Here is a 16,658-nt window from a genome sequence, read left to right on the forward strand (position 1 = left end):
TGTCTCACTGCATTGCGCGAGTATTCTTCTAGTATATATATATATATATATATATATATATATATATATATATATAAATTTGGTTAATGTTGAATTGATGGTTTCTTGCTTCAAATTGCTAACCACTCCAAATGACTCGGGTTTGAAATTTTCAAACCGACCAATCTATTACAAAATTTTCAAACTGATTAAAGAAGCCAACTTCTTTAGTTTAAATTTCGTATATCTTTAAATGATGTTAGAGTGTATTTGGCAGTGACCGACCTAGTATAGTGATTATAGCGATACGTGCCACCTTATTATTCCTCCGTTCAAGGGTAAAAAAAATTTAGATTAATGAAAGATGTAACCGCATTAATTTATTGTGTGCCACCGCATGTATTTTGAAACTACAACGAGAACAAGTTTTATTTGATAGAATTGATTTGCAAGATTATTATTTCATCCCAAACCCAAGTTCAAATTCTATTAAAGTTATTTTCTTAGTTAAATTGTACCCATTTGAAGAAACAAATATAAGAATTTTTTTCCAAACGGTACCTTTTGAAATTGACCGGAAAAGGGCCCAAATGCATTGAATAAATTAGTACAAAAAGATATTTTAAATATTTAATTAGATATTTTATAAAAGTACATTTTGAAAGAAAACAAAAAGAAAAAATTGACCAGAGAAGGGCCCAAATGCATTGAATAAATTAGTGGGCCTAAAGGCCCATATCACCAACATGTAAAGCTGTGTGTACCTTCAAGCGGCCCACATGTCATGTTGCACACGTCACATCCCTTAGCCTGGCTCACCCCGGTCGCACTCCATTAGATTATCTCCAAACAGATTTTTTTAAGGGTAGTTGATATACTTGATACATATAACTGATCACTAAATAGGGTTTTCATTTATTAATTATTTATTTTATTTTATTGATTTAAATTTATTTTTGGTCAATTTTATCTAGAAGACTTATACATATGCGTAAATATTCGTTACACATATGTACAGGACCGGCCCTAAGGGTGTTCAGAGTGATGTTGTCGCACGGGATTTTTGATTTTTGTTAAATTTATTATCTAAGCGACTTAAAAGGAAAATTAATTAAAATAACCATTTTTATCGGTTGGTTTCATTTCTTAGAGGTTGCTTGTTTACCTCTTAACAGTTTCATTAAGAGGTGAATCTTGTTTGGCAAAAAAAAAGTCTGTCTTTTAATGGTTCTAAAACCCTCTGAATGGTTTTGTATCATGGGTATTCCTTAACCATTAAGCGCCCTAATTGCATTGTAAATAATTACCAAATAATTATATTTCATTTTTCACTATATATCTTGAGAGCCACTTAATCATTATGACCACCAAATCATTCCGCAACTGCCAAACAACCTCTTAGCCACTTCTTTACAATGTTTTAACTTTTTTTTATAATTATGATGAAAACTGTTAGAATTCAGTAGGTGTTAAGCATAACCATTTCCATTTATCGTCATGTGCATCAGGTCCCGTGAAGAATTGAATGCTAGTTAAATGCACAAGAAATTTTTTAGTTATTTGGAAATGTCTTTCGTATTTTCGAATAATGACTGTATTTGGTTTCAGTAACACCTGATCTTGGCTTAGATTTTTTTTAAGGTGTGGTTTGTCATTTTGTTGATACTAAATCTTGAATTGTTATTTTGAGGGATCAAGTATTAATATATAGAAAAAAAATTATCCTTAAATTGATGTTTTATTGAAAGTTTTAAATTAGTCGCTCTTGCAGAATTTAGGATGTTATATTATGTGTAATAAATAAAGCACGAGGACCAAATCCATAAAAATCCACATACGACAAAAATATATAATTTACTCTACATTAAATAAAGAGTGAATTAGGCAGAAGGTACTTGTGCTTTGTTCAAAATTTGGATATGATTACTTAAAACATCTTAGGGGTCGTTTGGCAGTTGCTGAATGATTTGTTGTAGAATGATTAAGTGGTCAGAATGATTACGAGGCTCTCATGATATAGTGCAAAAAGAAATATAATTGTTTGGTAATGGTTAAGGGAGACTCATGATACAAAATCATTCAGAAGGTTTTAGAATCATTAAAAGACAATCTTTTTTTTTTTTGCCAAACAAGATTCATCTTTTAATGATTCAGAAGCTGTCTCTTTATAAAACTATTAAGAGGTAAACCAATAACCTCTTAATTATTTTGTAGAATTCAGAAAAAAATGATGTCAAATTCAATCCAATTCAATGTGATTAATATGTTTGAAAACATTTACTCCTTTTGAAACCTATATGTTGTGTGGCCCTCAATCTTGACAACTGTGCCACCAAATCCTTCACTACCATAGGAAAAAGACAAATATCTCAATGATAACAACCTTTGAATTTACAACCATTTGATTGTAATGCAATTAAAAACGGGGAGTGCTAATGATATTTTCTTTCATGTCAGAATCAGGTCATTTTAAACATTGAGAATGTAAAAAGTATACATTGATGTTGATGTATGTGAGGAAGAAATTCATAGTAGGGATACATTAAGCAATGCATAGGGGTGCATTTAGCCCAACCCTTAAAAACATCATTTTTTTAATATATAATTTTGTGCAAAAAATAAATAAAAAAGGAAAAATTGATTGATGTTCCATATGTTAATCAATCAGTCAAAAACTCCAAAGACAGTTACAAGATCATCAATGGCAGACAATAAAAAGATGTAGAGATTTCTATCAGCTTCAACAATGCGTACAATTCAGATTACACAGAGATTCTCTTCAAAGTTCAAAATGCATTCTAAAAGCAGAGGAACAAACCTATTTATACAAGGAAAATTACAGAAACAATATAAAGCTTGAATACAACATTAAAACATAAAACATTGAACCAAAACGAAGTTTTTTTTTTGACTTTTGTTTGTTTTGGTTTGTTGTTAAATTTATTATGTTTATTGTCTCTAATTATGTCAATTAGGCATGAAGCTTATGGTTAATCTATATTAGTTGCTCCTGTTCTAGCCTCTACAAGCGATGATAAAAGAAAAAAACTACTGTCGAAGTGGGACTCAGTTTGACTGAGATGGGGACGTGAAATTCCTGAATTTGGAAACCGAAGCAGGGACGCACCCAAATTTTGTTGAAAGAGAACCTAACCTGAAGAGTCATTGGTTATCCAGGTCGGCTCAAAGGATCGTGCAGTGGGTGTGTCGGGTTCGAAAGTTTTCAAACGGCTGCGCCATTTGACTTGAAGAAAAATTATAGGGAAAAAATTTCAAACGGTGACACCGTTTGACTATAAGAAACAAATATACGGATTTTTTTTTCAAACGGTGACACCATTTGACTAAGAAAATGACACTAGTAGAATTCGAAGTTGGGTTTGGTATGGAATAAAAGTCTTGCAAACCAACTTTACTAAATAAAACTTGTTCTCATTGTAGTTTCAAAATACATACGGTGACACACAATAAATTAATACTATTGTACATTTCATAAACCTAATTTTTTTTACCATTCGACGGAGGAACAATACGATGACACGTACCACCATATGCACCACTTTAGGTCTGTCCATCCTATTTATACATAAAGACAATGACATTTTGGTAAATAAAAAATAGTTAAAAAGCCAGAAAATGATATAAAATCAGGTATGTCGACCAACCATAGGTTGCCACGTGACAGTTAAAATTCGTAAAAAAAACTCCGTTTTGGTCCCCGTCCATTAGGCCCGGTTCATAATGGATTGGTCCAAACAAGTCTTGTATCGGGCCTAATTAAGTATTTTAATTGGTTAGAGTTAAATGCATGAAATAATAATATATTTTCATTTTTTATTATTATAGTATTTTATTTTTGTTTTTCTTTATTACAACAATGTACTTTCAGATTATTTTTATTAAGGCATCACACTTTAAAAAATCTACCCATTATAGCATGGGTAACCTGTTACCTTTTAAACCAGTTAACCCCTTGACTTTGTTTGTTTCTGTGATTTTAATGAGGTGATATGGATGACACATCATTTTGATGACTTAATTAAAATAAAAACCTATTTCAAATTATTATTATTATTATTAATGATTTTCATTTTTCATTACTATGATTTTAAAAAACATTTAATTTTTTGACTTTTTTTTCTTATTAAGTTGCATGCAAATTAAATATTATAGAGTAAAATATTTCTTAAATAAATATGCTACATTATTTTTGAGATACATTTTGTTTGTAAAAAAAGCAACACATTATTTTATGTTGTCCAAAAGAATACATATCCTTTAAAGTTCTCTCTAAAAAATTTAACGAAATAAATTGTGTTCTACAATTTTTTAATATTGTTATATTAATACATAATTCAAAAAAATCTAATTAACTTAATATATTTATACGTCAAATAAACGTTTTTGAACAAATATAATATATTTTTTAAAAGATAATATTTTTTTGGTAAAAAAGGAAAATTTCTTATTTTCTTTTTTCAGAAAACATCTATTTTAAAAAAAATATTAGCGAGATAAGTTGTCTTATAGTAGTTTTATTAATATTGGTATATTAATGAATAATTTAGATTTTTTTAATACATTTATTATATTTATTAAATAACATGTAAAATATACAAATATTAAAATTAAAATTACATTGTTTAATAAGAACTAATAGATGCTATAATAAAATAATTTTGAAAGTACAATGTTGTAATAAGAAAGTCACATCACTATAGTTCATGTGTACAACCTACTTGAACAATGAGGTGGTATGAAAACATGGTATAATGGGTAAATTTAAATCAAAAAGTTGTCTAATGCTATAGTAGGTAAATTTTTCAAAGTACACTGTTCTAATAAAAAATAGTTTGAAAGTATATTGCTGTAATAAGAAAAACTGAAAGTACAATGCTATAATAAAGAAATTTATGAAAGTAAGATTGCTATTTTGAGCATTTTGCCCTCTTGGTTAAGGATTCCAGTTCCTTGTTAAAAACAAAGATGAAGATGCAATCATATCCTTCAACGTAAATGACGATTACGGTTCTTGGTATTCCAATCCCCAAGCATTTTGATGGACGTTAAAATTGACATCCAAGTAAAAATTCGTCCAAATTTTAAATATTTCACGATCCGTTCATTCCAAAACCATCAAAATACGAACGCTTGAAACACATTCGGTCGGTCAAATACTTGATCGGAAATTTGATTAATGTTCAATGTATACAATCTGAAACTCGAATACCAATCACAAACGTTTCATTTCGTTATTAAATTCGAAATCTATCGATAATAATCAGATTTTTTATTACCATTTACATAAAGATTCTTCAAAACTTCTCAACAACATCGAATCTTAACAATCATTCACAAAAAATGAACTACAAAAAGTGGTTTGACTCAAACCCTAATTCAACTGTGATTTACATCTCTCATTTTTACATACCAACCAAACCACAACAATTATCACAAATTTCTATCTCCATTTTCATCCCATCATGCATCCAAATTTTCTTTATGTAGATACATACATAATTACATGCGATTCTACACTAACGATCGATCGATCATCATCGTCTACAACCCCGATAAATACGCTCCAAAGCGAATTATAGGTCGTGTAGGAATCAGAAGAAGCCATGAACGAAGAACCGGGCTTCTTCTAACAAAAAGATTTTACCATTTGAATACGAATTCGAGAAACAAAAACAGACTAAAACCTTGTTTTAGCCCGAAGGGCTGAAGATATCACGATGGATCCTGTTGTTCTTGAAATCGACACGAAAACAGGTGGAATCAGATGATCTTGATGTTCATCCCGTTATTGATATGATAAAAGAAATATGGTCAAGACCCTTAGAAGCTTCGGGTTTGACTCATGGGGTCGTAATCATAAGCATCGCCGGCTTTCACAAACCGCCCTTTCACACGCTTTCTTACATCCGCTCGTGCCTTCCGCGTAGCATACCTCACTCTCTTCTCAAATCTATCATGCCAAAAAGAAGGGTTTAGGGTTTAGGGTTTAGAGTTTAAGATCAAAATCAATATTATCAATTTACATATATGGCTAAGAAGACTAACACGATTGGTTTTATAGAACGCTACATATGTTTAAATGTGAAAGGCATTACAATAAGTTGATATGACGGTTTTGGACATCCAACAATTTTGAAGTAAAACATCCTATTAGTCTTTTATATGACATTCTGAAAAACGTCTTATAAAAACAAGGAGTGTTCATAGGACACTTCTCAAAACTGTACTACAAAAAAATAGCTAATAGTACACTTTATTTCAGAAGTGTCAGGAAAAAACTTGTTAGGATGCCCGAATACGTCCTAACATCTTATTGTAACACCTTTATACATACAGGACGCACAATTGTTTGGTTCCATAAACTTAAGTCTTTCTATAAAGCAGGACATTTAGACATCTTTTGCGTCTTATAAAGCCAACTTTGTTGTAACGGAGTGATTACTAAAGAGACTCACTTGCGCATCTTCTTTTTTTCCTTGTAACGGAGGACAGCATCGCTTCTGCTACCGATAGGCGTGGTGTTTTGATCAGCGCCGCCAGTGCACCATGGCGGCTCTCCCATGAGAAGCATGGAAGAAGCTCCACAGTCTTGATATTCACCGGCACTGCTCTCCCCGGTGAGGCTTGAGAACGAGATATTTGAGTGTTGCCTTGCATAACATGGGTTTGGTTCCGTTTTGCAGCTCATTAACGAATCAGCTGATGCTGCGTTACTGCATGCTGGTTGCACCGCATTTCCGTGTCCGGTTGAAGACTCCTAACGACAATAATATAAGTAAATACGCCAAAAATGACGATTTTAAAGAGAAAAGATTCAAGGGCATTCACAAAAGGGCAATTTTAACTAGTCGATAAGCTAGATAATAATATAAAATGACCTAAGAGGACGTGTCAGAATAATTAAATGGAAAACAAGCCTCATGAGCTTATTGAAACGCTACTTGAGGCCTTTATCCAAAAAATGCACTCGAAGTAGCCTTTCAAAAAGCTAGCTTGTGGCCAACCAAACGGGATTCTGTTAATAAGCTCAAAAAATAAGTTACCAAACACGGCTTAATGATCAAGCCAGAACCAAAGAAGTGGTTAGTAAATAACAAGAACATAGTAATACCTTGGCTGCGTATGGACCCTGGCAATTTGAATCGGCACCACCGAACAAACTGTCGATCCCATCCTTCGCAAAAAGATGTTCGGGATCGTTATGGCCTACGCCAAAGAGTTCTTCATAATTCTCGATGCTCAAGTCAACTTCGTCCATGTTAAAGTCGGCATAGAACCCATCATCAACAAATGGTTCAGGATCTTCTGTCCCTGATTGTGATATCTACATCCAAACAACACAAAAAGACCCCGTTAATATGAAATTGAAACACATTCATGATGATGTTATTGTTAAGATTCTATATTTAGTTTGCCAAATAAATGGCAAACTTATCTATTTTGACAGGTAACCTGTTGATCTTGTAACATTTGATGACGTGGATGTCAAGTTTATCGTGCACTTAGCTAAAACCCTTTCCTAAAAGGGGTATCCACGTCATCATATGTTGCAGGATCAACAAGTTATCGGTCAAAATCTTGATGCATTTAGAGTACGATTAACATAAACCCAATACAACGTACCTTGGATTGAGAAGAATTTATGGGTCCGGCTTGTTGAACCACATTTTGCGGCCTATTATCAACGCGGATAGTTGAAGAACCCGTCCATACATTGGAGTTATTTCCGCTTTCGATACCATTTGCTTCGCGTAAATCTTGATTATTGTTGTTTCTAGAAGGTCCTTGGCTATTATCAGCAATACTCATTGAACCTATTCCTTGCTCACAAGCAGAATCCATAAATGACCAAATAGAAGAAAGTTCTACAGCCGAAGGACAACCCGAATAGCAATTCAACGTTTGCCGACTGTGTGTGGTTGAACCCAAAGACGAACCGTTATGACCAACCCAATCGCAATTCTGACAAAGAGATACTTTTTCCTCGATGCATCTAACCACTGCGGGTTGTGAATTGCACCTATCGCAAACGAGTGTTCTTGAATGGCGTTTCGATAGGGCATTCGCAGAATGGACGATTCGATCACACGACAAACATAAGTAGGCTGCATCCGATCGACAATAGACCATCGACCTCGCCTCCCCGCAGTGATCACATTGACAACCCATTTTTTTCAAGAAAATCCCTTGTCAAGATCAAGATTTTGACCCCCTCCCAGTCCACTATTTGATCCAGAAAACTCCAACCTGCATCAGACAGATGATTAATGAGAAATTTAATCATTAAAGTTGAATTTTTTTGGCCTTTTTGACCACAAGCATACACTTTATTGATTCAGAATATGTTCTACAGTGCCTAAAAGGGTCAATTCAAGAATAATTTATTGAAGGAATTCAACAACAATTGGTTGCTACAGAGATTGAAAAGAACATCTTCTAACATGATTGGAATCTTGATCTATAAAATGTTAATGATGCCAAGGGAATCAAAGCTCCAATTGAAGAGGGTATTTTAGCATCTAAGAACCCTAGCAAAAAAGGGGGAAGAATTTTGAAGACAAAAAAAGTTTGAAGTACAGATATCAGTTACTCTGCACAGTGATTACAGCAAATTGAGCCCCAAATCAGCAAGTACATGTAAAAGTCTGCTGGAAAACTAAAATCTGACAGAAAAGGGAAGTTTTGTAACTGCAAAATAGATATAAATAAACAGTGTGAACTTTACAAAAACATAGTGAAAAAGTCAAATGAAAATGAACAGCACAGATCAAGCTTGAAAGGATCAAATCCAAGATGAAATCATGAGCCAAACCAGAAGATAGATCAACACACAATCAGGGGATACAGAAAAAAAGAGCAGAAATCCACAAGAGGGCTTCAGATTTTTCCAAGAAAACATCAAAATTTCCACCAAATTCAAACCAACGGATCAAACCCACGTGTTATAGATCAAGAAACACCAAACAGATCCAGAAAATCCCATTTTTGTAAAGAGAAAAACAAACAAAACTCAAGAAAGCTTACAAGTGTTTAAACCCAGATAGAGTACATCAAAGCAGAGGTGATTTTGTTGCAGGATTTCAAAAACCCTAATAAAGATCGAACCTTTTAGAAGTTCCTTCTTGTGTGGGTGTGTGTTGTGAGGTAGGCGTTGGTTCTGGATGTTCTTTACTGTTTGTTGGGTAAGATTTCTGACAACACAAATTTCACAAAAGATATCGGCAAAAGTGCAGAGAGAGAGATCTGGGTGGGTTGAGAAGGTGGGGCCTTGTCCTTTTCATGACATTGAAAAATTAGGCCCTCTTACCTAATCTTTGGGTCAATTGCAATTATAGTCCTTGTACAAATGAGAGTAACATGATTTTAGTCCATCATCTTTGAAATCTTGGTCACTTGCTCTCGTTGCATCAACTGCTACAGTTTATTTTCAACTTGCAAAAGAAAATGAAGTTGGGTTTATAAATATTTTACACTCGTTAGAGACAGAAAAGGCCTTACAGATTGTTGATACTAAGTTGTGACACAAGTATATACAATCAATAAGATCAAACATAAATGCAACTGTAGTTATTAAGCAAGTTATTATAAGATAAATGTGTATGGTTGATTTAGAATATTTAAACCTTATTAGGTTGTAGTGGCTATTATGGAAATATAAAAGAACTTTCCTTTGGACTTGTCATTGAGTTCAGATTTTCATGTGTTCTGCTTTTACTCTGTGAATCGCAAGAGTTGACAGATATACAGTAGAGGATCTTTTAAAACTTTTTTTTTTCAAATGAAGGGTATTTGTGGAAATAATCATTCTACTTGCTGAGATTGATGCTAGGACTATCTTAGATCCACAAACCCTACTTTGGACTCCGAATGAGACATAATGTGTATGTTTGATCTTGTTTGATTTATACAACAAACAAAAGGTGCCAAAAGTTTTACATTCTCCAAAATAGGTTTTCGAATGTTGCAGATCACAAATAAGAATGACAAGCAAAACAAACTCTAAAAATTATAACCTGACAAAAAGCACCTGCAGAACATCATTTTATGTTCCTAAAGAATCACATCCAGATCACTAGAAAGCCAGTTTTTTTTACAGTGCTTGTAATATGTTTTTTTTTTCCTTTCCTGGCGACAACAACCACTTTAGATCTAAATAGATATATGTGGAGCAATTCACATGGGTTGAAGAACTACAAAAAGAAACTAGAAGGACCAAAACGTAAATTGGGATATGTTGAAGGACCAGTAATGGTATTAAGATATTTTTGCGAGTGCTGCAAATCTATCTGCTAAATTTTATGATTAAGAATCTTATCCATCCGCTGAATATTTCACCTTTTTAAGAATATTTTAATGAAATAAAAAAGCTTTTCCTTTTGGTGCTTTTTGGACCCACCATCTTGTAAAGTACTCGCTTTTTATATTATTTAATAATTAATAATAATAGTTAAAAATGGGGTCCATTTCTTGTTAATATTAAATCAATTTTATATAAAAAATGAAAAAAATAAACCTTTTTTATTTCTATTTTTGTAAAAAATGAGGTTGGTTAGTTGTCATTTATATTATTTATTTTGTCGTAATTTGAGGTTTTTTCTTCAGGCAAAATTCCAAAAAGTTGGTTGTGACTTGTGAAGTATTTATGACGTTCATTTATTTTTTAAGAATATGGTAATTAAATAGTTTTAATTATATATTTAAATGAAAATTTATTACGCAAATATTTAGGAGTCGCTTGTCAAACACTTACCCGATAAGCGTTTACCAGTAAAATTTAACAATGTTACCGGGTAAGATTTTAATCCACCAAAACGACATCGTATCCAACACTTTACCCGATAAACATTTACCATAATAAGAATCGTAAAACAAAATCTAAATTAAAATCATAAATCAAATCGTAAGGTGGTCCTAAAACACTAAATCAAATCTTAAACGGAAGGAGGATAGATTGAGTGATGAAAAAAACAACCTTGTATTTATGAATATGGAGAGAGGACTAGACTTGATTATTTGTGGATTTGGATCGGACTTTGGCCGGGCTTAATCTATTTTTTTATCCAACGGGTCTAATATGGTAAAACATAACCCGATGGACTTACAAACTTGCTCATACCCGTCTTATAAATGGGCTGGGCTTGCCTACAGGCTAACGGACCTAAAAATCTTGTTATATTTTTATGAAAACAAAATTTATATAAAATCACAAGTTATTTAAAATAATTCAAAATACATAACAACTTAAAATTTGACGTAAATACATAACAATATGCATAGTTTAGAAAGAAATTGTTTCGCTAAATATAAAGAATCGATAAAAAAATAGGAATTGGATATTGAAGTAATTATATTTTCAAATTTAAGATTTCTAAATAATGTTATTATCATGAGTCATAATTAAGTAGGAATTGATAAGTATTAAGAATTTTCAATTTTATTTATAAATTTTAATTATAAAAATTAATTATTATAAAAAAATTAATGAGCGTGGCGGGCCTGTCCAAATATTTTTTTTCACTGCTCATATCCGTGCATTAATTTTAATAAATTAGTCCAGGCTCGTCTATTTCTTCAAGAATGGTAATCCTAACATGCTTTTCTAGCGGGCCGTACAGAACGGGTCTATCGGGTCATACCACCCGTGAACAGCTCTAGTGAGGACGCTACAACTATGAAGGAAAAGAATCGAGAATTTCATATTCATTTTTGCTTTGTAGGTTCACGCATTGAGTAAGATAGTCCTTGGGTTCTCTATGGCTTCAATTCTTTTTTATTAACCTGGATATCTAACCAACTATACGAGCTGACTAATTCCAGAACGACCACCTGCTTTGCAGATAGCCCATAGTCACTGCATTTTGAACCTTCGTGGCCACAAGGGAATTTTTATTCCTCCTTGGATTTGAACCTGAGACCTCCTGGTACTTTTGACATTTGGAGTCAAGTTCAAACCAATCAGACACCACCCTTGTGGTTTCTATGGCTTCAATTCTGAATTCATTGTAGTGTTTAAACAAGTATTTCCTGAAGATACCTAAGAGTATGGGTGTTTATAGGTTAGGTTGATCGGGTTGAAGATATTTAAACAACCCAACCCAATGTTTGCGGTTTGAAAAATTTTAATCCAACCCAACTCAAACCAAAGTGCAACCCAACCCAACCCAAACTGTACGGGTTGGTCGGGTTGACCGCATTGATACTTTGGTACATTAAGATATTCTTCTAGCCTTGAATGTGTTATTTCTCCACTCATAATTTCTTTTTCATCATCAACCATTTGATACAATTTATCCATATTTTTTACATATATCGCATTCAGTTAATTTTCTCAATTTACATATATACGTTCAGAATTACTGAACATATATACGAACGAATTATATAGAGATGTGAATAGATTGAAAATATATGTATATGAAGAGCGTGCGTGATAGTGTAATTTTCTATTATTTATATTAATACAAATTCAACAATCATATTGAATACAAGAAATAAAAGAATATCGGGTTCATCGGGTTGGGTTAGATTTAAATAATAGTAACCCAATACCTACGTTTTGAAAATTTTACAACTCGATTAAACATCAGGTTGCTTCGGGTTGAGTTATTTCCTGTTGGGTCGGGTTGATCGAGTTGGTCGGGTTTTTGAGCACCCCTACTTAAAAGGGAATGAATCAAAACGAAGATTCAAACTTAGGACAATTTTGATGTTAAAACTCACATATGAAATGGATTTGGTTCAAGTTTATTATTGCGAAGTATTGATCAAAAAATAAACGAAAAGGGTAAAAAGACTCGACTACCGCCATATTAGCATAGTTACTGTCAACAAAGTTTATAAAATTCATAATAAATCGAGTATAGAGACCTAGTTATAATTTCCGTTAAATAACAGGAACCAAATCCATAATTTATTTGTGACTTTTTTTGTCAACATCTAACGTATTTTAATTTATATTACATTTAGAAAAATAATCGATACGGGTATTTTCATATATCGTATAATATTGTAACTATATCTGCAATATTGAAAAACAATAAATGTAAATTGCTTTCAAATATCATTATATATATATATATATATATAAAGAAACTTAATTTTTCATGCATCAAGTATCACTTGTTAATACATATTATTTAAAATTCAAGATTACAAGTTGATTAGATATAAGTACAACTTATTAAAGCTTCGTATTTGAATTCGTGTAACTAACTGCAAATAAACATAATAAATAGTAGATAAATACTACGAGATGGAACAATTATTTTTATTTTCTAAAATATTTTAAATTTTAAAACTTTTCATATAACTAACCGATAAACGCAAAAAAAAATCGAGATAAAACACCTCAAGGTTTTTTTTTAATTAAAGTAGATTATCTCGTTAATTTTAAATATAAAATATCTTAAATATAATTATCATTTAAATTAAACAATCTTTCGTCTGTAAGAGAATGTTCTATCAATCATAATTAAACTAAAATAAGATACATTTTTATTTTAAATCTAAATTATAATAAAAATTAAATCAATTAAACTAGGAAATTATAATTTTATATTCTTTAGTTTAAAACCTTTATTAATACATATTTTAAGATAAAATAATAATCAATTCATCTCTAACTTTCTGAAAACCGTAAAATGAAATCGAGAAAGACAGTCAACAAAACAATATATGAATCATGATTGAAGGTTCGGGTTCCAGATTGTAACACCGTTGCATTGTGTGAGTACACTTCTAGTATACACATATATAGACTTAGAATCACGTGAGACCAGTCTGTTTTCGTGAGACCTGTTAGACTACTTTTTTACACTTGATACTTCATTACAAAAAGCTGTGAAGCTAACTTTCATGGTGTTTTTGTTGTGAAGCTAACCTTCACGGTATTTTTGCTGTGAAGGTTCGGCTTTTTTTACCTTCACAACATCTTGTTGTGGAGTTTCAAGTGTAAAAAAATGGCCTTATAGGTCTCACGAAAACAAGCTGGTCTCACGTGAACCCAACTATATATATGTGTATGTGAATTATTAGAATGAGAGAGCACATGTGTAAATAATAATAATATATAATAAGAAAACAGATTGAAATGGAATATAATGGATGTAAATAGACTTGACAACAACGTTAGCTTAGCAAATACATGTGCGACGGTAGGATTGTTGGTAGGAATGGAGCATATATGTCTCGTAACATTATTATTGATCATAATTGCATCTTATTTTTAAATCGTATCTTGAAAAATCTGAATAAAATCTGTAAAAAGATATACATGTAGATCTAATAAAAATACAGTCGTAGAAATAAAATAAGAAGACGGTCAAATTATATGTGATTTTACATCTGGTTATGGAACACACGCAAAGTGTGCGGGCAACATGATACCCAACCTTAGGTCGTCGTTAAAGTCCCGTGAATCATATGTGATTAAGCCGTATTCTTGTTTTATAATTTAATTTGTTTTCTCGTATGAACCTGACTCTTTCTGTCTATATATAAGGCATTGATCACGTGAGATCAACATGTTTTCGTGATACCCGTGAGACCATTTTTTTACACTTGAAACTTCACAGCAAAACGTTGTAAAGGTAACCTTCACAATGTTTTTGTTTTGAAGGTTCGTTTTTTTACCTTCACAGCATTTTGCTGTGAAGTTTCAAGTATAAAATAGTGGTATCACGGGTCTCACGTGATCCCAACCCTATATCTATATATATACAAGTGAATTATATGATTGCATGAAAATTTTTTATTCATAGAAGAGGCAATTTCAATTTATAATATTTATTACGAATTGGATTATGTTTTATTATGTTCTATTTTGAAAATATTAGATAGAGAAAATTAAAATAAACCAACCACAAAAAAATCCATTAAAATATAGTCAATGTAGCGTTTGGTATGCAGACATGATTGGACAAGACTGTACAGTACAAAACAGAACAAAACAATAGGGTAAGACTGGACGGGACAGGAGTGGACAGATCATGTATGTCTGGTGTTTGGTACGACTAGTACTAGATGAAACAGAACTAGACAAGTTGTCCCCAAAAGTTATTTGATAATTTTAAATATTATATAATAGTTATAATTAAAACAAATAAAGTAAATAAGTAAAGAATTTAATTTATAAATATTTTTACATATTCTACATATAATGAATGCATACATATATAATGGTACCGAATTTGAATGAAAATTTTGATATAAATGATGGTAGTAGTAGTAATGGTGGTGGAGGTAGTATTGGTTATGGTAGAGATGGTGGTGGCTGACAGTAGTAGTGGTGATGGCGGTGATGGTTGATGGCCAACGGTAATTATGGAGGTTGAGGCAATAGTGGTTGTGGAGGACGTGAAGATGGTGAATTGTGGTGGTGGTGGTGATTGACAATGGTGGATGAGGTAGTTGTGGCCAATGTAGTAAAAGTGGTGGTGGTGGTGGTGAAGGTGAGATGACAATGAACGGTGGTGGTAGGTGGTCAATGGTGGTTGTGGAGGTCATGGAGGAGGTTGTTGCTGTAGAGGAGGAGATGGAGGTGGCTAATGGTGATGGTGGTGGTGGTGGCAATAGACGGTGGTGGTGGCAATAGACGGTGGTGGTCGGTGGTCGATTGTGGTTGTAGAGGTGGCAATGGACGGTGGTTGTGGAGGTCATGGAGGAGGTAGTTATGGTAGAGGAGAAGTTGAAGATGGCCAACAATGGTAGTATTGGTGGCAATGGATGGTGGTGGTTGTAGAGGTGATAATCCAACCATCGTCGGTCATCGACTACCACTGTCCATTGCCACCTCTACAACCACCATCGATCACCGACCACCAATGTCCATTAAAGGTGATAATGGACATTGGTGGTCGATGATCGATGGTGGTTGTAGAGGTGGCAATGGACAGTGGTAGTCGATGACCGATGGTGGTTGGAAAGTTCGATCCTGGCTCAGGATGAACGCTGGCGGCGGCCCAAAACCTCGCTAATTGATCTTTACGGTGCTTACTCTATCAATGAGCGTGATTCGGATCTTCTTCAATCGAATTCGGCTGAAAATATTCATATGTTGTCCATCGACTATGCCTTTCGGCCTGATTTTAGGCCCTGACTCACCCTCCGAGGACGAACCTGGATAAGAGACATAGGGCTAAAGAGAGAGCCAAAAAAGGATCTTTCGTGTATAATCCTGCATAATCTCGAACTCCCGGAACTTTTTCGTAGTGGCTCCCTTCCATGCCTCATTTCATAGGGGCAAATCCAAAGAAGGTTTTCCTGTACGTTCATCACAAAATATTAGCCTCTTTCGGAATATTTATAGCATTTTTTTTATATAAACCTGTTTATTCATCTTTTCAAAATTTGGACTTAATTAATTCATTTGTTAAAATGGGTCCTAAGAGAATTAAACTCTACTGCGGTGACGATACTGTAAGGGAGGTCCTGCGGAAAAATAGCTCACCACGATTTTTTATTTTTTCTAGGCATTTCTCTTCGAAATACGAAATTGTAGCGGAGGTGATGGAGGAGGTTGTTGTAGTAGAAGAGAGTTATAGCTGATCAATGACAGTAGTGGTGGTGGCAATGGACGATAGTGGTCAGTGGTCAACTGTGGTAGAGGTGGCAATAGACGATGGTGGACGGTAGTTGTAGAGGTGGTGGAGGATGTTATT

General features: G+C 33.1%; 1 protein-coding gene across 2 annotated transcripts; it reads right to left on the bottom strand.

Moving 5' to 3' along the window:
* Positions 1–5,324: 5,324 nt before the first annotated feature.
* Positions 5,325–9,204, bottom strand: LOC112507795 (zinc finger protein CONSTANS-LIKE 9). 2 transcript variants are annotated; one of them, XM_025112507.1, is made up of 5 exons: positions 9,025–9,204; positions 7,624–8,247; positions 7,112–7,324; positions 6,456–6,757; positions 5,325–5,950 (listed from the first exon to the last, which is right to left on the bottom strand). In XM_025112507.1, exons 2-5 carry the CDS (start codon positions 8,167–8,169, stop codon positions 5,821–5,823), a joined length of 1,191 nt encoding a protein of 396 aa, XP_024968275.1. In that variant the 5' UTR covers positions 8,170–8,247; positions 9,025–9,204; the 3' UTR covers positions 5,325–5,820. The 2 variants fall into 2 exon arrangements, with proteins under 2 accessions (XP_024968275.1, XP_024968276.1); XM_025112508.1 differs by having other exon boundaries at positions 9,106–9,184.
* Positions 9,205–16,658: the final 7,454 nt, after the last annotated feature.

Source organism: Cynara cardunculus, assembly GCF_001531365.2.
Source record: "Cynara cardunculus var. scolymus isolate 2C chromosome LG 2, CcrdV1, whole genome shotgun sequence".
Classification (NCBI taxonomy): Eukaryota; Viridiplantae; Streptophyta; class Magnoliopsida; order Asterales; family Asteraceae; genus Cynara; species Cynara cardunculus.